The sequence below is a fragment of the Molothrus ater genome, chromosome 22, assembly GCF_012460135.2.
Source record: "Molothrus ater isolate BHLD 08-10-18 breed brown headed cowbird chromosome 22, BPBGC_Mater_1.1, whole genome shotgun sequence".
In the NCBI taxonomy this organism is placed as follows: domain Eukaryota; kingdom Metazoa; phylum Chordata; class Aves; order Passeriformes; family Icteridae; genus Molothrus; species Molothrus ater.
The window spans coordinates 7,737,679-7,758,044 of record NC_050499.2 but is presented as its reverse complement, the minus strand read 5'-3'; the positions used below and the strand labels follow the sequence as shown (position 1 = coordinate 7,758,044).

At 54.4% G+C, this 20,366-nt stretch overlaps 1 protein-coding gene across 9 annotated transcripts in view; it reads right to left on the bottom strand.

Annotated features, from left to right (window-relative positions):
- The window catches only part of CADM1 (cell adhesion molecule 1), a 140,068-nt gene extending 120,275 nt beyond the window's left edge, over positions 1–19,793 (bottom strand). For all 9 annotated transcript variants that reach the window (XM_036397602.2, XM_036397604.2, XM_054517123.1 and 6 more), the window contains exon 1: positions 19,667–19,793. In XM_036397602.2, coding sequence (XP_036253495.1) covers positions 19,667–19,775 — 109 coding nt within the window. In that variant the 5' untranslated portion in view covers positions 19,776–19,793. The remainder of the gene's footprint in view (positions 1–19,666) is intronic.
- Between the last annotated feature and the right edge of the window lie 573 nt (positions 19,794–20,366).

Below are 20,366 nucleotides of genomic sequence, written 5' to 3'. Positions count from 1 at the left end.
TGCCTGGCAGTGCTGACCAGAGCAGGGTGTGGGACACTGCAGGTTGGGACCCTGCAGGCGCCCAGCCTGGCCCAGGAGGGCTCCTCCCCACAGCCCACAGAGAATGGAGAGCCCGGGTGTGTCTGAGAGCAGGAGCCTCCCCGGGGAGCAGAAACACCCACCTGAGCCTGGCTGGCTCCGGAGCACGGTGATTTACAGCAGCTCACTACAGCTCGGGCTCGGGAGGAAAAGCTCCATTAAAGGATTGCTTTTAGGATGAAATTTCACCGGAGATGCATTTTCTCTTGTCAAGGGCAACAAATTGCCCGCGTAATTTCAGACCTCTGTAGTAAACATCCTAAAAATACAGACTTTTGCAGCAAATCACATTATCTTGAACGGGTTTGCCGAATTGTGCTCCTCCCCGGGCTCAGGCTGGAGCTGGGAAGCTCAGCAGCCTGCACACACCTCGGTGAAATCCCAGTGAGCAATTGCACAGCACACACCTCTCCAGCAAGGGAGGTTTAAACACAGTGGCTGCAGAACTCAGACACACAAAAGTGCCAGGACAGACAAGCACCTGCAAAAGCTGCCAGGAGCGTCACTGCAAATGGAGGGCTTTCAAAACTAAACTAGAAATTATCTAAGAGTTCTGATCCTCTCTCAGAAATAAAGATAGTCCCTTCCAGCCACCCTTCCATGATCTTGGGTGCTCATAGCAGGGAGAATTCTGTGGAGTGCCCCTGCTCCTAGGAGGCAGGAATTTGATCTTAGCATCCTTCTGCTGCTAATGACTCCTCCCTCGACCCAAACCCCAACTCCAGCCTGTGATCCCCATAGAACCCCACCACCCTGCCTTTGCCTGGTCTCTCATCTCCATCCCACCCCTCCTCCCCGGGTAATAAATGGATTCTGGAGCTTTCTGAAACCAAGACCCCTCTCGCTTGTTCCCATGCTGGCAGCTGCATTCTCCCTGGACACGATCAACTCAGCTGCAATGTGCTGCAACAGAATTTGGTGGTTTTAGATGCATTCCTTGAAATGCAGAGGTGCATTCTGCTCCCCAAACAAGAGCCAGGGAGGCTGTCTGCATCCTCTGCTGCCCAGGGCTAAAAACGAGTTTATAGCTGACGTCAACCTTGCAAGGGTTTGGATAAACTTCTTCTGCCAGTTTTTGAGAGGTCAAATTTGACAAATTTGTCACAAAATCTCCTCTGGAAACAAAACACATCCCAGTCTCCCCTGTTTCCTCTAAAGGAAGTTGTGCACCTTTGTTACATCAAAAGCAGCAAGGAAAGACACACATCCCAGCAGCACCTCTCAGGTTCAGGTGTTTTTATGTGAACATTCACCTGTCCATGTGCTAAAGAACCAGGGAAACTTCGTAAGCTGTTCCCTCTGCTTAGGAAGGCTCATGAGGAAACACATTTAAAGCACAGGGACAGATTCCCAGCAAAGCCCCCGGGAACCAAAACCTTCCATCATCTCCCAAAGGTCAGCCAGGGCCAAGCACAGCCTCTGTCAGCTCTCCCAAGGTAACCCAGCTTCCCTCAAACGACCTCTGCAAATGTCAGATCATCCACTTCCCACTGGAAATGGAGCCAACAGCTCAGAAATCCTGCACAGCATTTGTGTCACCCAGGAATTGCGTCCCCAGAGCAGGAATCCTGCCTGGTCTCACAGGAATTGTGTCCCAGAGCAGGAATCCTGCCTGGTCACCCAGGAACTGTGTCCCAGAGCAGGAATCCTGCCTGGTCACCCAGGAACTGTGTCCCAGAGCAGGAATCCTGCCTGGTCACCCAGGAACTGTGTCCCAGAGCAGGAATCCTGCCTGATCTCACAGGAATTGTGTCCCAGAGCAGGAATCCTGCCTGGTCACCCAGGAATTGTGTCCCAGAGCAGGAATCCTGCCTGGTCACCCAGGAACTGTGTCCCAGAGCAGGAATCCTGCCTGGTCTCACAGGAATTGTGTCCCAGAGCAGGAATCCTGCCTGACCACACAGGAATTGTGTCCCAGAGCAGGAATCCTGCCTGGTCTCACAGGAATTGTGTCCCCGAGCAGGAATCCTGCCTGGTCACCCAGGATTTGTGTCCCAGAGCAGGAATCCTGCCTGGTCTCACAGGAATTGTGTCCCAGAGCAGGAATCCTGCCTGGTCTCACAGGAATTGTGTCCCAGAGCAGGAATCCTGCCTGGTCTCACAGGAATTGTGTCCCAGAGCAGAGGGGTGAGGACAGCCAGGCTCCTCAGCAGTTTGGTATTACAGCTGGACTCACCCAGCACCCATTCCTGCCCTGGGTGAAGCCAGCAAACAAAGCCTCAGACAGCTCCAGGCACAAGGCTTATGAAAAATACCTGCATAGAAATGCACATACATTACAGCTACAGACCACTGGGTACCTGCCAAAAATGATGGAATACAGCAGAGTTTACTTATTTCTTCTTAATGGCTCCAACATTCCACCTGAAAAATGGGTCCTGGAGCTACATAATTGGGGATAAAAATTAAGCAACAGTTGCCATTTGTCAGCAGGGAGGCTGATGGCACACATGGCTCACAGAAGCACGCAGAGCACACCTGATCCCAAGGTCCCTGGTGGCTGAGAGCCAAGGGTGCTGCAGAGCCAGTGCCTCAACTGTGTGCCCAAGGCAACATCAAAGTATTACAGAGCAGTAAAAACGGGTTTATTGAACAGTGATTGAGCTGTTTGCTTCCCCCTCCTAACATCACCTGAACATCCTTCAGTCACAGCTTCCTGCCTGACCACGAGTCTTCTCAGAAATCATCACAACTGGGTCTCAGATTTAATGTAATTCCATGGTTTTACTGTGACACAGAATCAGGGATGGCTTGGGTTCAAAGGGACCCTAAAGACCACCCTGTTCCAAACTCCCTGCCCTCCCACCAGACCAGGCTGCTCCAAGCCCTGTCCAGTCTGGGTCTGGAACACCTCCAGGGATGTCCTTCCTCTCAGCCCTCTTTTCTTGTGGTCAAAGGGGCAAAATTTTTAAACCTGAACAAGCTGCTGCAGACCCCACTGTCACACCAACACCAGCCACAACCCCAGCTCTCACCGTGGACAGCACTGCCAAGCAGAGGGCAGCACACAGGTGCCCTGCTTAGTGACTGTCCCCCCACTCCACACGTGTGTAGGAAGCTTCTCCTGCACCTTCCTTCCCTCTCTGACCTCATGGCAACGCCAGAAAGCAAAAAGCATCTTTTATTTTTCCTGCCCAATCCATTCCCAGAGACTGTCCCAGGGCTGGTCCCGTTATCCAGAGCAGCGATGGGAGCCTTTCATCCCCACTGCTTCAGCCCAGCTCTGAGTGAGACCTGCCACAAAGGAAGACAGTTTAACACCCTTTAATATGTAAACAAGCTTTCAGGAAAACTGGAGCAAACAGAGAGGAAGAAAACAGGCATTGTTTACAGGTTTCCTGACGCTAGGAAGGCACATTTCCATTTCATTCCCATACAAACAGCTCTCTCCGCTGGGAAGTTCCGCCTTCGTCTCCTCATTCACTTCTGTCTGTCCTCTCCAAGGAGGCAGGGAAGTATCTCAGTCCTCACGCTTTTTTCCAATCACAAAGCAGCCCAAAATAAACACGAGAAGGCTCTGAACCAGTAAATATTCCTAAGTACTTGACACCCAGTTCCCTGGGAGAACTGCACAGATTGCACATTCACAGAATGCCGGGATTCTTCGCACATTTTCCAGGCCACGTTTCCCAGAATTTACAGTTTCTTCCAAAATATTGTGCAACATATTACACCACCAGAATACGCAACTGCTTGGCTGGACACACAAGATTGGTACATTTTCTCTTTTTAATCTCTTTCAGGTGACGTTTCCATTATGTTTTTTTTCGGCCAAACCAACAATACAATAAAACCATTCCCTAAATCCCCTGAAGAGTTCAAACCATCATCCATTCTGCACCGAGCACCAACTCTATGAAATTTGTTCTAGGAGAGTATTGGAAGCGAGTCCAATAAGTTGAAAGTCAATTTAATTCTTTCAAATTCAACTACCAGAGGTCTCCAGCCTCACTGTGGAGACAGAAAATCATATATATGTATATATACACATATATCTATGCACACACACAGAGCTAATCTCCCTGCCCTGGTTGCTCCTGCTCCCACCTGCAAGGCCCAGGACCCCAGGTAGGGTGGCCAGCGCCGCCAGCCACGCGGCATCAGTGCAGTTATGACCACAGAACTATTTTGTTTTTATGCACAGACTTTACTACCACCTTATAAAAGAAGGATTTCCAGAAGGCAAATGGACCGACGTCTCAAAATAGAGTGTTTACATTAACGCTTGGCAAGCAGAGCCTGCAAACAGAGATGAATAGAGATAAGCTATAAAAAACACCGTGGACGTTTACTTGCTGGAATAGGAGCTTGTAATCCAATTTCAGGTCCTTCTGCCAAGTGTTACACACAGCATCTTTGTGTGTGACGGTTCCAGCCCCGTCCCCTCCGCCAGGATCAGCCAGCCAGGAGGAGAGGAGCGGCAATTCCGGCGGAACGCTCCATTAAAGAGCTGTTTGGATGGGCTGCCCGTACCCAAACTCACCGGCCTTCCATTTGTGAGAGCATTAAAGGAGCAGGAAAGGACAATAAACGCTGCCTGGGAGGCTCGAGGGACGGCGGGATGAGGGCGGGAAAACAAACCTTTCCTCACCTTTCTGCTGTTAATGGAGAGCAAACAGGCTCTGCCTGCGTTTGGAGGCTCACGAGAGCCCCACGGATGGAATTACTGCCTGGTAATTAAACGTGTCTGTTTGTTCCACACACAACGTCACATAAACCAAGCCAAGCTGAGCCAGCTCCTCCTGGCTGAGGCAGAGCAGGATCACCTTGGACCGGCCCGCACAGCCCCACGTCCCATTGCCCTGAGACCAGAGCGGGGGAATTCAGCCCCAAGCGCCGACTCCACCCTCCAGAATTTTGTATTTCTGAGAACTCCTAACAGCCCGGATTACTCTGGGGTTTGGTGGGTTTAATGCACAAAGTTTTGTTTTTAGAGCCTCTAATATCACCTGACATCCGGGAAGAATTCTTCTTCCGCTGGATTTTGGTTTGACACAGCACAGAGAGATCCCTAATTCAGTTAATCGCTCATCACATAAACAAAGAAACCTCTTGAGAGCCAGAGAGCAACACGCACATGTATTTGCAATGCATAAGAGGATATTTTTTTTAAATGGTAACAATGCAATCTATTCAGTGTGAAGAGTCTGGGAGGCCAATTAAATACTTTGGGTTCCATAATTATAATTGCAGTAATGAATAAGAAGGAGCATTACAGCCTGCACAATGCAGTTCCTCCTCAAGTCAATGATTCAGTTCTTGTCTGCTTTCAACTAACCTTTTGTGTCTCTTCGTATCAGATCTTGCAGATTACTTTGAGTAGAATAAAAATATCCCCAAATATCCCAGGTAATGTAATACATTTGGCATCCCTTGATTATGCCTACACACAGCCTACAGAGGGGATTATGCACTAAATGGATAACACTCATTTTGATTAATTTTAGACATTAGTGAAAATTCAGCAAGGCACCAGCTACCATCTGAATGCCCCTGGCAAGCCTCTGGTGACAGGGGAAAGCTGAAACTTCATTGCCTGGGGTTTTTTGAGGTTTTCTCCCCCTTTGGAAGAGCTTTTCCTGATCATCCTCTGCCTGGAAAGCGGCTTTGGTAAAGGACTCTGCTCCCTCATTTTCCTCCTGCAGCAGCTTTTATCCTCCATGTGTCTGCAGAAATCAGCCTGGGGAAATTGAGGACTCACTCCCAGAAAAGTTAACCCCAAACTGCTCCATTTCTCCTCCTCCTAAGTAAGAAATATATGCTTTGGTTGGTTGGGTTGGATGGTTTGGGTATTCTGCCACACATTCCCAGAACTCCCCCAGTCTTGCTGCCCACTGTACTCGGCTGCACTTTGAGACTCAATCACCTTACAGAAATCCCTCAACTTCTGAGCATTCCCAAACACAGGAAATAAGGGACTTTTCCCATAGAATCACCACATCTGGTAAAACCTTCCCATGATTTCTCATGCAAAACAAAGCCTGAAGGACAAAGGGTTAACACTGGGCTGCAGCTGCACAGGCACCAACTGCCCCTCCTTTGTTTCCAGGGAATGAAAACAAGAGACTTGAGCAAATCCAGCTTTACGAATTCAAAACTTCAGACACCGCCTGCAAGAGAGCAAAGCAACATCCTTCATAGATGCACAGAGAAAGGGAAAAGTTAATTTTATTGATGGAAGACCCAAAAAAAGGCAGATCCTAATCTGTGGGAGTGAAAAATCTCCTGCTCTGTGCAATAAATGGGACCTGGAGCAGCAGACACTGCAGGGATTTATTACCTGAGGAGACAACAAAACCCACCTTCTCTCTGGGGTTAAAGCAAGGTGTTTTTGGACTGGCACTGCTCGTCAGGAGCACTCTGAGGATCTGATCACCAAGGAGCCCCGCACACACACACACATTGCAGTGTATTCTGTGTGTATCACCACGAGAATCAGGCCTTTGGGAATCCCTCTGAACCCAGTGCCTGCCCCAGAAACTCACCTGGGCACACCTTCAGTCACCCCCAGCCCCCTTGGTTTGCTCCTCTTTGGTGCTTTCCAGAGAAATCCGACTCCAAAAGCCAACCCTCGCCTGGCTGAGGATGGCGCAGAGGCCAAAAGGAGCTCTTCAGGATCACTAATTGCTGACTTGCTGCCTCTCACAGGGCAGCTCCCAGAAGCTGTCACCGGGCTGCAAGGAGCCTCTGCAGGAGCCCCACGTCTCCTGCAATTAGTGCAGCCCTGGAACGCCAGGGTCCGAGCACACGAGCTGACATCTCCTGTTGACTGAATTAGAGCATCTTCTAATGAGGCTCGCTTCAAAATCATTTTACATCCATTTGCTCATGTCAGCATCAATGTATTCAGCATTATCTACCAATTAGTAAACCGGAAAACATTCTTTAGATAATCTAAAATCTCACTAAAATATTCAACGTGTCATTCATTTACTACAAACTGCCCTATAAAAACAAATTACTGGAACCAGCTGTCACAAAGCAACAAGTGTCTCAGGACAAAGTGGTTTTTAAACCAAGGGCTTTCCAGGACAGATGTGATGCATCTCCAGCAGAACTGGTCACTCCAACACTGTCCCTATCCCCAACGAGCAGGTAAAGCCACTACAGGCATTGATAGCAGCAGGAGGATGCAGATCACTCTGTCTTGGATTCAGAAGGACATCCCAGGGATCAGGGGTGAGGGCTGGGAAGGAGGTCACCCTTTAGAAGGATCCAGGGTTTGGGGGTTTTGCTTTCTGGCTCCTTGGACCACTCCAGCGCCCGTCAGGATGCATCAGCACGAAGGAGGCACGACCTGAACCAGGCACGTCCTCAGGTGTGCAGCTAGGGATGAGCTCCCCACCACTCCAGGCTTCCTCAGGACTGACAGGCTCCATGGAAGGTGTTTTCCACTAGATCAGGCGGGCAGGGCCCTCCAACAGCTCTCCTGTGCCCGCCAGGCTGGGTGAGCAGCGCCAGGCTTGGCTCAGGGAGGGCTCGGTGCCAGCCCCACGGCAGCACAGCCCAGCCAGGGGCCACTCCAGAAGGATTCCCAACCCAGCCAACGCCCTGGCAGCAGCTCCCAGGCAGGATCACCCAGCAGCAGGGCAGTGCGTGGCCTCAGCAGGGCGAGGATCCCTCCCAGCTCACCATCACACTCCTCGCTGCCAGAGCCACCCCAAAGCATCCTCCCTCTGCAGCTCCACACGTGTTAGGAAAAGGACTCTGCGTGCCTTGGCAAACACAGGGCAAACCCATTCTGTTTGGGGCTATTTTGGGGTTTTTCACTCAAAAGAAGCAAAAGCCCTTGGTTTTCCCTAAGTTTTGCAGGCACAGGAAGGGTGGTTTGGAGGATGGCTGTTTTTATTTTTAATCTCTTGAGCGTGGCAGAGCAGTAAATCTTGCATTATGCTCTGAAGACTGTCAGGTTTGGGCTTCATTTTGGTCTCAGATTAGACTCCTGAAGCAATGAATCTTCCATCACGGAGGCCATTACCAACCCAGTTTTCCTTCATTTTGGGCTGCTTTATCCCTGATTGCGTTATCCAGCTCACCTCCGAGCGCCTCAGCCGAGAGGGGCTCAGCAGATCCCGCACCAGGGGAGGTTTAGGTTGGATATTGGCAAAATCCCTTCCCTTAAAGGGCTGTCCAGCCCTGGCACAGGTCACCACCCCTGGGGGGATTTAAAAGCCGTGTGGATGTGGCACTTGGGGACAGGATTGAGTGGTGGCCTCGGCAGTGCAGGGTTAATGGCTGGACTCGATGATCTTACAGGGCTTTTCTAACCTAAACGATTCCCTGATTCTAAATTACCATATGCAAATTGTGATCATTAAAAGGCATTTATAAAAATCAAGTAAAACAGCCCATGAATATTGAAAAACGTTTAAGTGTTGAGTTAAACGACAATTTTCAAAACACACGAAGGAAATCTGACCGTAACCAACCAGTCCCATGAAATACCATATCTATCATCAACTTTTTAATTATCAATTGATCAACATGTAGACAGTGTAATAGCTTACAGCTTTTAATTACTGAACTATCAAAATTCCAACCAAAAAAGGAACCTCCAGAGATGAAACTGTAATGCTTGATTATTCACTGCTACATAATGAATGATTTGTTTTTAAACAAGATGTCAAGTTCCTCATGTAATCCATCTGGATGTGTGACTCCGCAAAGCTCACACTGCCCATACTAAGTACTTGGGGCTCCTCTTCTCCCTTCCCTCCTGATGCCACAAGTGAAGGGTTTGGGGGCATTTCCCCCCTTGAGGCAGAGCAGTGCTGAGCGGAGGGGCTGGCAGGCAGACCGACTGCCGAGGCAGATCCAGGCGCGCCGCTCCGCTCCCTCCAAAGGGACAGCTTCTGCCTGGGAGGGAACACAGGCTCCTGCCAGCTTCCTGTGCTCCGAGAAAGCGGCTCTGAAGCAAGGAGCGCACCCAGGAGGGTGGGCAGGACGGGCTGCTCTCGCTCCGCGCGCAGGGTTTGGGATGCAGCTCCCGGGTTCCCTCCCCACAGCCCGAGCTGCGAGGATTTAAGTGCTGGCATTACACACAGAAGCGCTTCGGGGTGGGGAGAGGCTTTTATCTCTGCCCTAAATTCAGCACTGAGCTGAACATCGCATCCACAAATCCCCTCCACGCACAGCACAGCTGGCCTCTCATCCCATGCTTTATCCTAATAACTGCTCCGACCTCAGAACTCCAAACCACCCCCACCAATCTCCCTTTCTGTGGGCAAACACAAAAGATGCACAGGTTTTCAGGACCGTGATCAAGACGGCAGAGCCCTCCACAATCCTCACCCCCCTGGAGAGGATTCTGCCAAATCCAGGCTTTCTGCGTTCAGAGAGACACTTCCAGAAACACTCGTCTGCTAATTCAGGGCTCTGAGTAGGGATGTAAAACATTCTGGAAATAAGACTGTTAAACAAGGGCGGTTCAAGCACAGCCTATTAGTCAATTAAAAATAAAACTACCAGCAAATAACACATTTGTTCCATCAGCCCGGTGGCAGGGATGAACATCCCTCAGCCGGAGCCCTGGTGTATAACCCTACAGATGTTCCCTATGCATATCAGCCCCGAATAGTTGTTCCACAGAACAGCATCTGTTCCCAAAAAACAGGCAACAAGAGCCTTTTATTCTCCCTTCATCACAGCCTCGGAGCCCCAGTTGTTGCCAGCCAAACCCGACAGTACTTCCCCCATAAATTCACCCACTGCAGCCACATCTGGGCTTTGATTTCCACACGGAAACCACAGGCTCCTTCCTCACACTTCCCTTGGGAAGCTGCTCGCACGCCGAGCTTGTACAGATTTCCACATAAGAAATTCAGTAATCAGTCCAGGAGCTGTAAGCACTTATGACAACAATATCTATCAACACTTAACCATATTTACAACTAAATCATGTAAATACCAGGCAGCTCTCCTCTGCATGCTGATAATCTGGACAAATGAAGGCCAGACAAACAGAACCACGTTGGGTGGGAAACAAGCAGTGATGGCACTCCAAGATCACTGACAGCACTGAGGACACGATGGCAGAGCCCCCAGGGCCACCCCGCCTGCCACAGCCACGAGCCCCCAGCCACCCACATCCTCCTATGTTCGGCTTTGTACATTTTCTGTATATACGTGTGTATTTCATGTCCATTCCGTAAACACTCCATCTATGGGATGTGTGTATTTCTCAGAAAAACAGGGACGAGCTGCTTCCACAGCTACCCAGAGCTCTTCCCTCTCCATCTGCCTTTGAAATCCTTATAAATCCGAGGAACCAATTTAAAATTAAAAGATCCCAATTTCAGAGAGGCTTTTCTGTCCCCCTCCCTCGCTCCCCCAAGATGGACCATTTTATTACACCCATTAAACTGACAAAAGTGACTTTTCAGCTGGTTCACTGAAATGCCGCTTCCACAGCAGTTCAGGCAAACACTTTCCCAGACCTTTACAAAGAAAAAGTGATTCCGTATGTAATTGGATTTTTTGGCACAACAAAAATACCAAGTTATTAAAGCTCTCACATGGCTTTGGATTGTGTCTTTAATGGACGCCAGCATCCTCAACTGCTACAAAGACATTTTACATAAAGCAACGAGGAGCTGCATTTCCAAAGGTTTCCCAGAGGATTCGGGGACAGTTTTCAGCAAGATTTGCTCTTTGAGCAGTGAAATCCAGGAGGAGGAGGATCCCACCACTCTCCTCCAATATCCTCCTCGTCCATGCGCACCCACCAACATCCACAGTAATTATTCCAGCACAAAATCCCCTCTCCCTCAGGACACCCACTGGATTGGTCACTCCACTGGGCTCTCTCTGGGAAGAAGCAAATGACCAGGCTGAAAATAGCTTATTAATCCTCATTTGTTTCCTGCAGGATCATTTCAGCCACTCCTTACCTTCAGATAGGATTTTTACACCCCCCAGGCCCCATCACCCATGGAGAGCTATTTTCATTTCCTTATCCTGCCTTGCCCAAAGAAGTCAGATTTAGAGGGATGCAGTACATGAGGGGAAGGAGAGGAAGAAGCAGTGGCTTGTGATTACAACAGGCTGTCCACAAGATATTTACTCTTGTAGGAACTTAGAATGAGCTATTCTGAAAGAGACACTGAAATCCCATTTTAACTTCTGCTAAACCTCCCCCTTCCAAAATAGGAACGAGATCAACAGACCCACCCAACCTCAACACAAAACAGAGTATCCCAGACAGCTGGACCGACCTTCCTGAGCTGCATTCCACACACATCATGCTGTGTTAACACGAAAATTTTGGATCCAATTTGCTAATGAGAGCCTGGAGGAGCATCCTTTAACTGTGCATCCAAAATTCTCCCAGAGTGATTTAAGAGTCGGAGCACTGGGTTTGCTATAAAGCCTCTGTTTACAAGGCTCCGCGGATTCCTACAGAGCAGTAAGTGATTTGCCTCCAAGAATTTCCTTTCTTCCTCCTCTCGGAGCGTCTCCCCTTTCCCTGGCTGTGTCTGAAGGGAACACTGTTAATCTCCCGTCTATCCCACTTTAATCTTCACCCTTCCCAGGGAGAGGCACGGCTCTGCTCCTCGTGCTGAGGAAGCAATACCTGGCAGTTATGGATTCGGGGAGTTGATTAAACCTGGGCCTTCTGTTAAAGATTCTAGGGAACGATTAAGGCTGTGAGACCTTTAAATCGAAGGAAAAGCTGTTTGTGTGGACAGAGCTCAGCAACCTCAGCGTGGGACTCGCTCTCGGTGGTTCTGCCTACTCAGGGATGAGTAAATCTCCTCCGGAGCCACCCACAGAGCAGGAGCTGAGGAAAACTGGGCTGTAACTGTGGCAGGGCAGGAAAAGCCACTGTGTGCCCTGACCCTGCAGACACTGACTCTGAATGATGCCCATCTTCATTCCAGCAGTCTGTAAAATCACAGTAAACGAAGAGCAGAAAAGCACCAAAGGAGAAATCACACTCACATTTTGTGCACCAAGAGAAACCTCCCCTGCATCCACCCCAAACAGTGACTATGGACAAGAAGCAGGAGCAGGTTACACAGGTTCTGCTCCATCCCAGCACGAGTCCCCACAAGCAGCTGCATGGCACAGGGGTGTCACAGAGCCTGAGTGCCCTGTTCCAGACAGGGATCTGCTCTGCCTCTCACCCTCCAGGACAGGAATGCTCCTGCAAACGGGGGAACCACACGCTGCTCCTCCAGACGGCACAAACAGGGGTGGCAAAGGAGCGAATGTGCCTGCAGAACCAGAGCTGCTGCCAAGCCAACACCAAGACAGCTCTTCCCAAGGCAAGCAGGGGTTTGGCTTTGTTTGCTGCTTCCTGCTGAGCCCACCCTGGGCAGGCTGGCTGGCTCCGAGGAGCCCTGACAAACCAAGCGTCCCCCGGCAGCTCCGCCTGACGAAGCTGAGGGCTGGCGATGACGGCGTTCAGGGTTTGCTGGGTGTCAGCAGCTTCCCCAGCGCAGGGAGCCCAGCCAGGCTGTCACAGGGACAGGCACAGCCTCGCTGGCATCTCGTGGTGCCCCGTCAGCCACAGCCCTCCCCAGCAAGGCAGGCAGAGATCTGGCACAAGGGCTTTGTAAGAGCTGCTGACACCCAAACCAGCACAGCGTGCTTTCTGCTCAAACAGCCTGTGAGTGCATGGCAAGGCCCGTCCTCAAACAGCTGAAAACAGCACCTAATTCCAAACAGAGTGGGAAAAGCAGCAGCAGTAACCCTTGGGAGCTTCCCTGCTTCCACCAAGCTTCTACCACCATGTCTGCATTAGCCAACGGGAATGAAGATGTCAAACAGGCAATGGGAGCACAAAGGGGTCCAACCAGGTTTCCAAGCAAAACAGCTCAGAATGAGAATGCAAAACAAACCCAGCTACAGCAACAGCTCTCTACATGTGGATATTTCAGGTTCTCATTACTGTGAAACCAGTCAGGATTAGCAGAACAACCTCACAACCAAAGTCCATGGAGCAATGCAGGGTTTCTGTGAGCACAGGCACTGCAGCAGTGCAGGTGAGCATCCAGGTGCTCTGGAGCAGTGCCAGCACTGAAGACTGGGGTGGATGATGGATGGATGGATGGATGGATGGATGGATGGATGTCCACTTGCACCCAACCAGCACAGAGGCACTGCATGAAGAGGAGCCTTTGCAGCTGAGCCAGCAGCTCTCTCCCCTGGTCTGACCCAGCTGCACCACTGCAACACCTCTCCACAGACAGAGGGCAGCTGCTGCCCAGAGTTATCCCATGCCACACCAGGGCAGCCAGGCAGAAATGGCTTTGGAGACAGTCACTGTGCTTTTCCAAGGTCAGGGATGTACTGGCATCACGGAGCACATCCCAGAGCAGCATCACTGTGATAAATGCATGAAGTGAGAGCGCTCTCTCTGCAGAGCTGGGGACAGATGTGCCTCTGCTCAGCTACAAAACCAGGGCCATGGGGGCACGGGGAGCCTTTATTTCTGTGTGTTAGCCCAGAGGCTACACAGAAAGTTCCCTTTCCAGCCCAATTCTCACGGAGCCCGACTTTGCTGCAACCCCAGCTCCAAAGCTGAACACGAGTAATGTTGAAAGTGCTCTGCCAGGGAAGCTGCCAGGCAGCCTCATTTAAAAACAGGGAAGCAGCAACAAGCAGTTCCTCATGCTTGATCCGATTACTCTGATCTCTCTTTTGACGCTGCAGACTCAGACTCGTATTTCTATTGCTGCACGGGGGGAGAAGGGGAGGGAGGGAATGTCACTTTGCTGCTTCATATTTCTTTCTTCCTGTCACACTCTGGAGAGGGGATCGACACCGCAGGAGCAGGATGGGAGCGGGGGTCTGGGGTGCTCCCCCGTCGCAGAGGAGGGGTCACACAGCCCAGTGTGACAGGACCCCACCGGGCCCCCACCCACTGCACCAGCACTCCCAGACCAGCCTTGCTGGAGCTTGCCCCAGTGTGGGCTCATGCTCTCCATGAGAAATTCATCCCTGTAAAAGCATTACTGCTCTGTTCCTGTACCAAACGCTGAGGTCTCGCAGGTCCAAGAGTCATCACGCTGGAGACAAGCACCCAAGGGCACCCCTGTGAAGGGAAGGCCCCACTGCAGAGGTCCAGCCAGAGCCCTGCTGGCAGCGTGGGGAATGCAATGACATTTCCACTCTGGGAGCAGACCTTGGAGATCATAAATCAGATACAGGCTCACTAACTGCTAAAAGAGGACACCACGAGATCAGAGCAGTTTATGCCAGACGTAACCCGAACCCAGGGGTTTATACACCCAACTCCTCCAGTCTGAGCACAACTTTAAGAGGCAATGTGACCCCGTAGGCAGCCTCGTCTCTGGTGGCTCATTGGCACCTCCCGGATCTGCAGGTAGAGATCTCCATCCCCCACGGCTGCCACTGCTCAGCCACGGGCTCCAGAAAATGGAGGGGAGGCTGGAGCCAGGGGTGTAACTGCTGAGAGCAAACTTCACAGCTGGGACTGGCAGAGGAGGAGAGTTTCCAACACAACTTTTCCCCACTGCCAAATGCACACCTGGGCTTTAAAACCTACTGGCAGTCGTTCACTGTAAAGAGACCCCAATGCTGGCACCTGACTGGAACTGCCACTAAGAGGGGAGGGGGGACCTGGGCTGTGTCATTTGGGCAGGACCAGAGCAAACCCACCACAGACCTGCCAGCAGGCAGCACCAGTCTATGAGACTGTCAGCAAACCAGCAACACCAAGGAGCTCCAGCACTTCCAGGGACAAAAAAATACCTAAAAAAGCAAAACTAAAGACATTTTCCAGTTAAGCTACAGCCCACAAAAGTTTTATATCTCTGAGCAAAGAGATGTGCCTAAGTATCTCTTTGATCCTTCAGACTGAAACTTAATGGGGTATCAAATATTCTACTGATTCACCTTGAGAATTTGGTAAGGGCAGAGTCTTTGTAATGCTCAAGTTTTTAAACCACAGAAGAACACAGTAAATTAAAACCATACCACAGGGTAAAAATAGCCAGCCCAGCCCCACAAAGGGACATTGTTGGTCTAAAATAACCAGGAGTGGAGGGCAGCAAATGTCCCTGGTACAACCCAGGCAAATGTTTTAAATGCAAGCAGCCACCAGCCACATACTGCGGGTGAGCGTGTGGTGAGGGCTCAGCAGCGGCTCTGAGAAACCCCGAGAAGCAAATCTCCTTGGGGATCTGCATTCCTTGCTGGAATCTGGGATGGGTGAAAAACACTGACACCAAACTCGGGTTTTCAGAGCCTCATCCAGCAGCACACAGTGGTTTGCAGGGCTCCCCAACACCCAGCTCAACACCCTGCAAAGATGCGAGAGCCTGATGTGCAACACAGCAGGAAAACCGAGAGGTTCAACAGGTAACGAGGACACCGGGAAGAAGAAAAACTGTTTCCACAGCAAAAAAGGCTGACGGCAGGCGGGTGGTGGTCACACATGGGCAGGGCCATCAGAGGAGTCGCCTGCAGCCACAGTATCGCAAATTAAAAACTGCAATAACTAAATGCAGCTCGTGGCTGAACCACAAACGCCGGCTGATCTCGGCGGGGCAGGGCAGGCACCGCGCCGGCCGACAGCTCCCCGTGTTCCCAATTAACAGGGCTGGGAGCGAATGGGCCTCGTGGCACTTCCCTTCCAACTCGCCTGCCACACATCCCAACCCACCCTCTTCCCCAGCACGCCGCCCCGAAGCGCCTGAGCCCACGCTGGGCGACCTTCAAAGCATTTGTGGTGGAGCTCCCCAGGAACCGCAGCAGCAGCTGCTCTCTGCAGCCTGCAATTACAGCCCGGGAAAGAGACTGATTTATGGAACTTAAACAAGTACATACCACTCCTAATTACAACATTCCACCTAGGGTCTCTCCTTCATGGCAGGCTTCCACAGCGTCCCTTTATTTAGCGCCGGTGGGTTTGCACCTCACAATGTCCCCCGGAGGAACAAGCACAACTCATTTTTTTTAACATGTAGCATCCAATTTCTCAGTAGACGCTGGCTGTGTGTCCAGCTTTGCTTGTGCTCTCAATGCACTGTGTTAAGTATTCACTTCCTGGCTCAGCTCCAGGGAAGGCTGCAGCCTCACGCTCCTCTCCTGGAGCCTGCTCAGATCTGGAGCTGCAGACAGGAACCGAAATGTTTGGATACAGGAGGGAGCCCCTGCTTTCCTGACAGAAGTACCACTGAGTGCCACCAACACCCAGAAGAGGAACAGGTTGTCAAAACCTCTATACAAAGTCTGACAATAATCCCTAAAAAACAGCCATTCAAGAGAAACATCCAGAAAACTGCCTACACGCAGGAGGGTGGCTTTGCTTTTTACGAGCAAATGTGTTCTGCGGAGTGCTCGGATGGTCCATTCAAGCAGAGGGTGTATCCAGGCTGGAACACAGGTTTTACTCCGGGTGGCCTCAGGCAGACGCAGGGTTAAGGAGCTGACCCATTTTCCAGCCAGCAATAGGGCAGAGAGCTCACCCATGATGGCACAGGCACGGCCCCACCGGTGCTGGCAGGGCCGGGGCACGGCTCGCCAAGCGCCCGGCTGACGGAGCCAGCGCTGTTTGATTACAAAGCCTTCTTCATTTACACACCAGGAAAGACGGCACAAGGCAAACAAAGGCGACGGCAGCGCAGCATCAGCAGCACGGCCGCTGGTACGGCCGGGGGTCCCCGGGGATCGCGGCTCTTCTCCGGCCTCCTGTCACCGCAGCCACCTCTGCCACCAGCAGCGGCCACCCGTGCCCAGGGACACCGGCAGCGCCCATCCCGGTGGCGTCCATCCAACAGCATCCACCCAGGGATGTCCATCCTGCAGAAGGTGCTGACAGCTGCCCCCTCCTCAGAGCCGAGCACGCACGGAGCGGAGCGATCTCCTCGCCTCCCCGTCCTCAGGAGCCTCCTTGGCAGTGGTTTTAAACCAGATTGTCGTGCTTATAAACCTGGGCTCAACTGCCTACATGCAAGACAAATGAGCCCAAGCTGCAACCCAGATGGATCACTTTATTCCCCAGCCCCTTCCCCGCCGGTGTTTGCGCCGCATGCAGAACGCAGCGCGTGTTGCTGAAGGCCGGGGACGAGCAGCCTCGCCTCGCTTGCATACAAAGGCTCCTTGGAAACTCACTCTGTGTTTACAAAGGAGCCTGGCTCAGCGCAGCCGCGCTGGGAGCGCTCCCTGCCTTCATGGGGGCTTCTCCCGGGCCGGTTTGGTGTCGGCAGACACGGAGGCTGCAGCCACAAGCAGCCCTGGCCAGCCCCGTGCCACGGCCAGGTCACGGCTCCACGCCAACGCCGTCTCCAAACACCTCCTGAGGCTTCTGCTGGAAAGTTGTTCTCCCTGAAGTGCCGAGTGCCAGCGCAGACAGACTCCGAGCTCCAGCCCAGCGCTGCCCAAGTGCCTCAGAGTGAGCCAAGAGCGCTCCTCAGCCCTCGCCCTGCTGCACAGGACATCGGGAGCTCCACGAACCGCGGAGCATCGAGAGCGGCTGGAGAGGAACCACGGACACACACGGATCCACCCGATCGCACAGGCTCATCCCAAACCGAGCCTCGCTGCTGCCTATTGCTGTGAGAGGAGGCGGCAGAGCCCTGAGCCACGCTCCGCATCACGGGGTGCCACCACGGCGGTGACACAGCGCTGGCACCGCTGTGCCTCGGGTGGCAGCCGTGCGGGAGACACAGCCACAGCACTCTGCGCTGACGCTGCTGCCTCACACTAATTCTCTCTTCGCAAAACACTGGAGCTAACACTGTGAGCTTGGAAAAGGGGGAGAACAGGGGGGATAAAGGGTTCCCAGCTGTAAGGAAATTCTGCCTAAACGCAGACAGTCTGGGATTTTTTCCTACGATTCACAACACAGCAGCGCAACCACAAAATATGTGTCTTACCACAACCTCAGCGCACGCCGCGCGGTGCTTCTCACCCCGGTGCTCGGGTCAGGCACAGCCACTGCGAGCCAGCATCCAGCCCTGCTTTTGTTTCCCTTCAGCAGCTCTGCGACCCCAAATCACAGTTCCACCCGTTGGCTGGGCAGCAGTGAACAGGCTGAGCCTGCCGGGGATCACTCTGGCCTCCAGTTAAAAACTGCTCTTAGAGAATTGAGGTGAGCAAGACAGCAAAACAAAGGATGAAGGCGGCCGTCCAGGAGCCGGGCTCGTATTCCCAACCTGGGCATCTCTCAGTACCAGAGTCCCCAGGTCACACCGGCGGGAGGCTCAGCAGGCAGCGAAAAGCACCGAACACACAAACAGCACCTTGTGACGAGACATCTGGGAATGTACAACACAGCGCCCGCAGGAAGCCCGGGCGCGGGGAACGGGAGCGGAGCGTTTCCCCGGCTCGCAGCGCAAAGAGCCGCCGCTCTGGCTCCTTTCCCTCGCTCCGGCTCCCCGGAACGGGCTCGGGGCTGCGGAGCGAAGGAAAGGAGCCATCGGCATCGGGGCAGAGCCGCCCTTCGGGGCTGCCCAGCGCAGCCGGGAGGCGCAGCCCCGGTCGGAGCCGGCGGGCGGGCACCGGCACCGGCCCCGGCCCCGTTCGCGGGGAGAACAAGCCGAAAACGACCCCAGCGCTCTCCCCCCACCACCATCCCACCGAAAAGGCCGCCCGGGAAGAGCGGGGAAGGCATGGACATGTACACAGGCTGTGAATAAAGCTCTTTGTTCGCCGGGCTGGCGGCCCCTTCGTCCCCCCTTTCCTACGAGCGGGATTCAACAGATCGTTCAATGGCCTCTTGTTCTTCCCAAACATCCCGGACACAGCACCGCTCCTACGGCCGGGTGGCACCGTGCCGCCCCACGGACATACTGGAAACGTGAGCGGCGTTAACGGGGGATGCTCGAACCGAAGCCACCGGACACGAGCGCAGATCGCTGCTGCGGCTCCGGGCTCGGCGGGGAGCGAAGCCAGGCGGGGTGGGGGGATCGCCCAACGCACGGGGGACACCGCGCCCCGAGGGTGCCGCGGAGAGAACCCAACCGGCCCCGCTCGGGGGGCCTCGTTAGCCACATTTAAGCAGCGCCCGTTCCAGCCGCAGCGCCCGAGCCGGGCGATCGCCCCGAGCGCGCCCAGCTGGGCGGGGGGCGCGGCTGCGGCAGGGGGCACCGGGGAGAGAGGAGAGGAAGGAGAGAGAGGGGTGGGAAGCGAGGAAGACGGAGAGAGAGAGGAAGAGGGAGAGCGAAGCGTCGCGCAAGTTCCACTCAGATTCCAACAGGTTCCCCGCTCCCGCAGGGGTGCAGCATCCCCGCGCCGCCGCAAACACCGGGGGGGGCGGAGAGGGGGGAGATAGAGGGGGCGCGCAAAGCAATTAGTTTTTAATTGCGGGGCCGCTGATGACCCCCCGGGGCAGCGGAGAAGCCGCTTCCATGGAAACCGGCAGCGGCTGCCCGCGCCGCCACGCGCGGGTGAGCCCGCCCGCCGCTCCCGCCGCCGGGGGCGCTTCCCCGGGACCACCGAGCGCTCCGGGCACGGCCCGGGGCGGAGGAGGGCGGGCGGGCTCGCCCCGCACCCGCCGCAACCGGGGCTACCCGAGCGCCGCCGCGGTCCCCGAGCGCGAACCCCCCTCCGCGCGCCGCCCGCCCCGGTACCGCCCGTCCGCGCGGTGCCCCGTGCGCGGGGGCCGCGTCCTCCCTACCTCGGGGGATGATGGCGGCGGCGGACAGGAGCAGCAGCAGCAGCGGGAGGAGCCCCGGGGCGCCGCCGCCGCTGCCCGCGGGGCCGCTGGGCTGGGCGCGACCCGCCATCGCCGGCACCTGCCTCGCTCTGCCGCCGCCGCGCGCCGCCCGCGGGAGATGGCGCGTCACGGGGCGGGGACACGGCGGCACGCCCCGCGCACCGCCCCGCGCCAACGGGCCACGGGCGGCACCGAGCGCCGCCGGCCCGGCCCGGCCCCCGAGCGGGCAGCGCCGAACGGGCCACGGGCGGCACCGAGCGCCGCCGGCCCGGCCCGGCCCCCGAGCGGGCAGCGCCGAACGGGCCACGGGCGGCACCGAGCGCCGCCGGCCCGACCCGACCCGACCCCCGAGCGGGCAGCGCCGAACGGGCCACGGGCGGCACCGAGCGCCGCCGGCCCGGCCCGGCCCCCGAGCGGGCAGCGCCGAACGGGCCACGGGCGGCACCGAGCGCCGCCGGCTCGGCCCCCGAGCGGGCGTGCGGGGGGCGCCATGGTGGGGCCGTGCCCCCGCACCGCCGCCCGACCGGCCCCGCAACGCCCCGGGCTCCGCACCGCCGCGCCCCACCCGCAGCTTCCACCCCGTTCCCAGCTTTCCCTTTGCAGGCTCGTGTGTCCCCCTCCCACCCCACAAAGCATCCTCCTCTCGGGGTACCACCCCAGC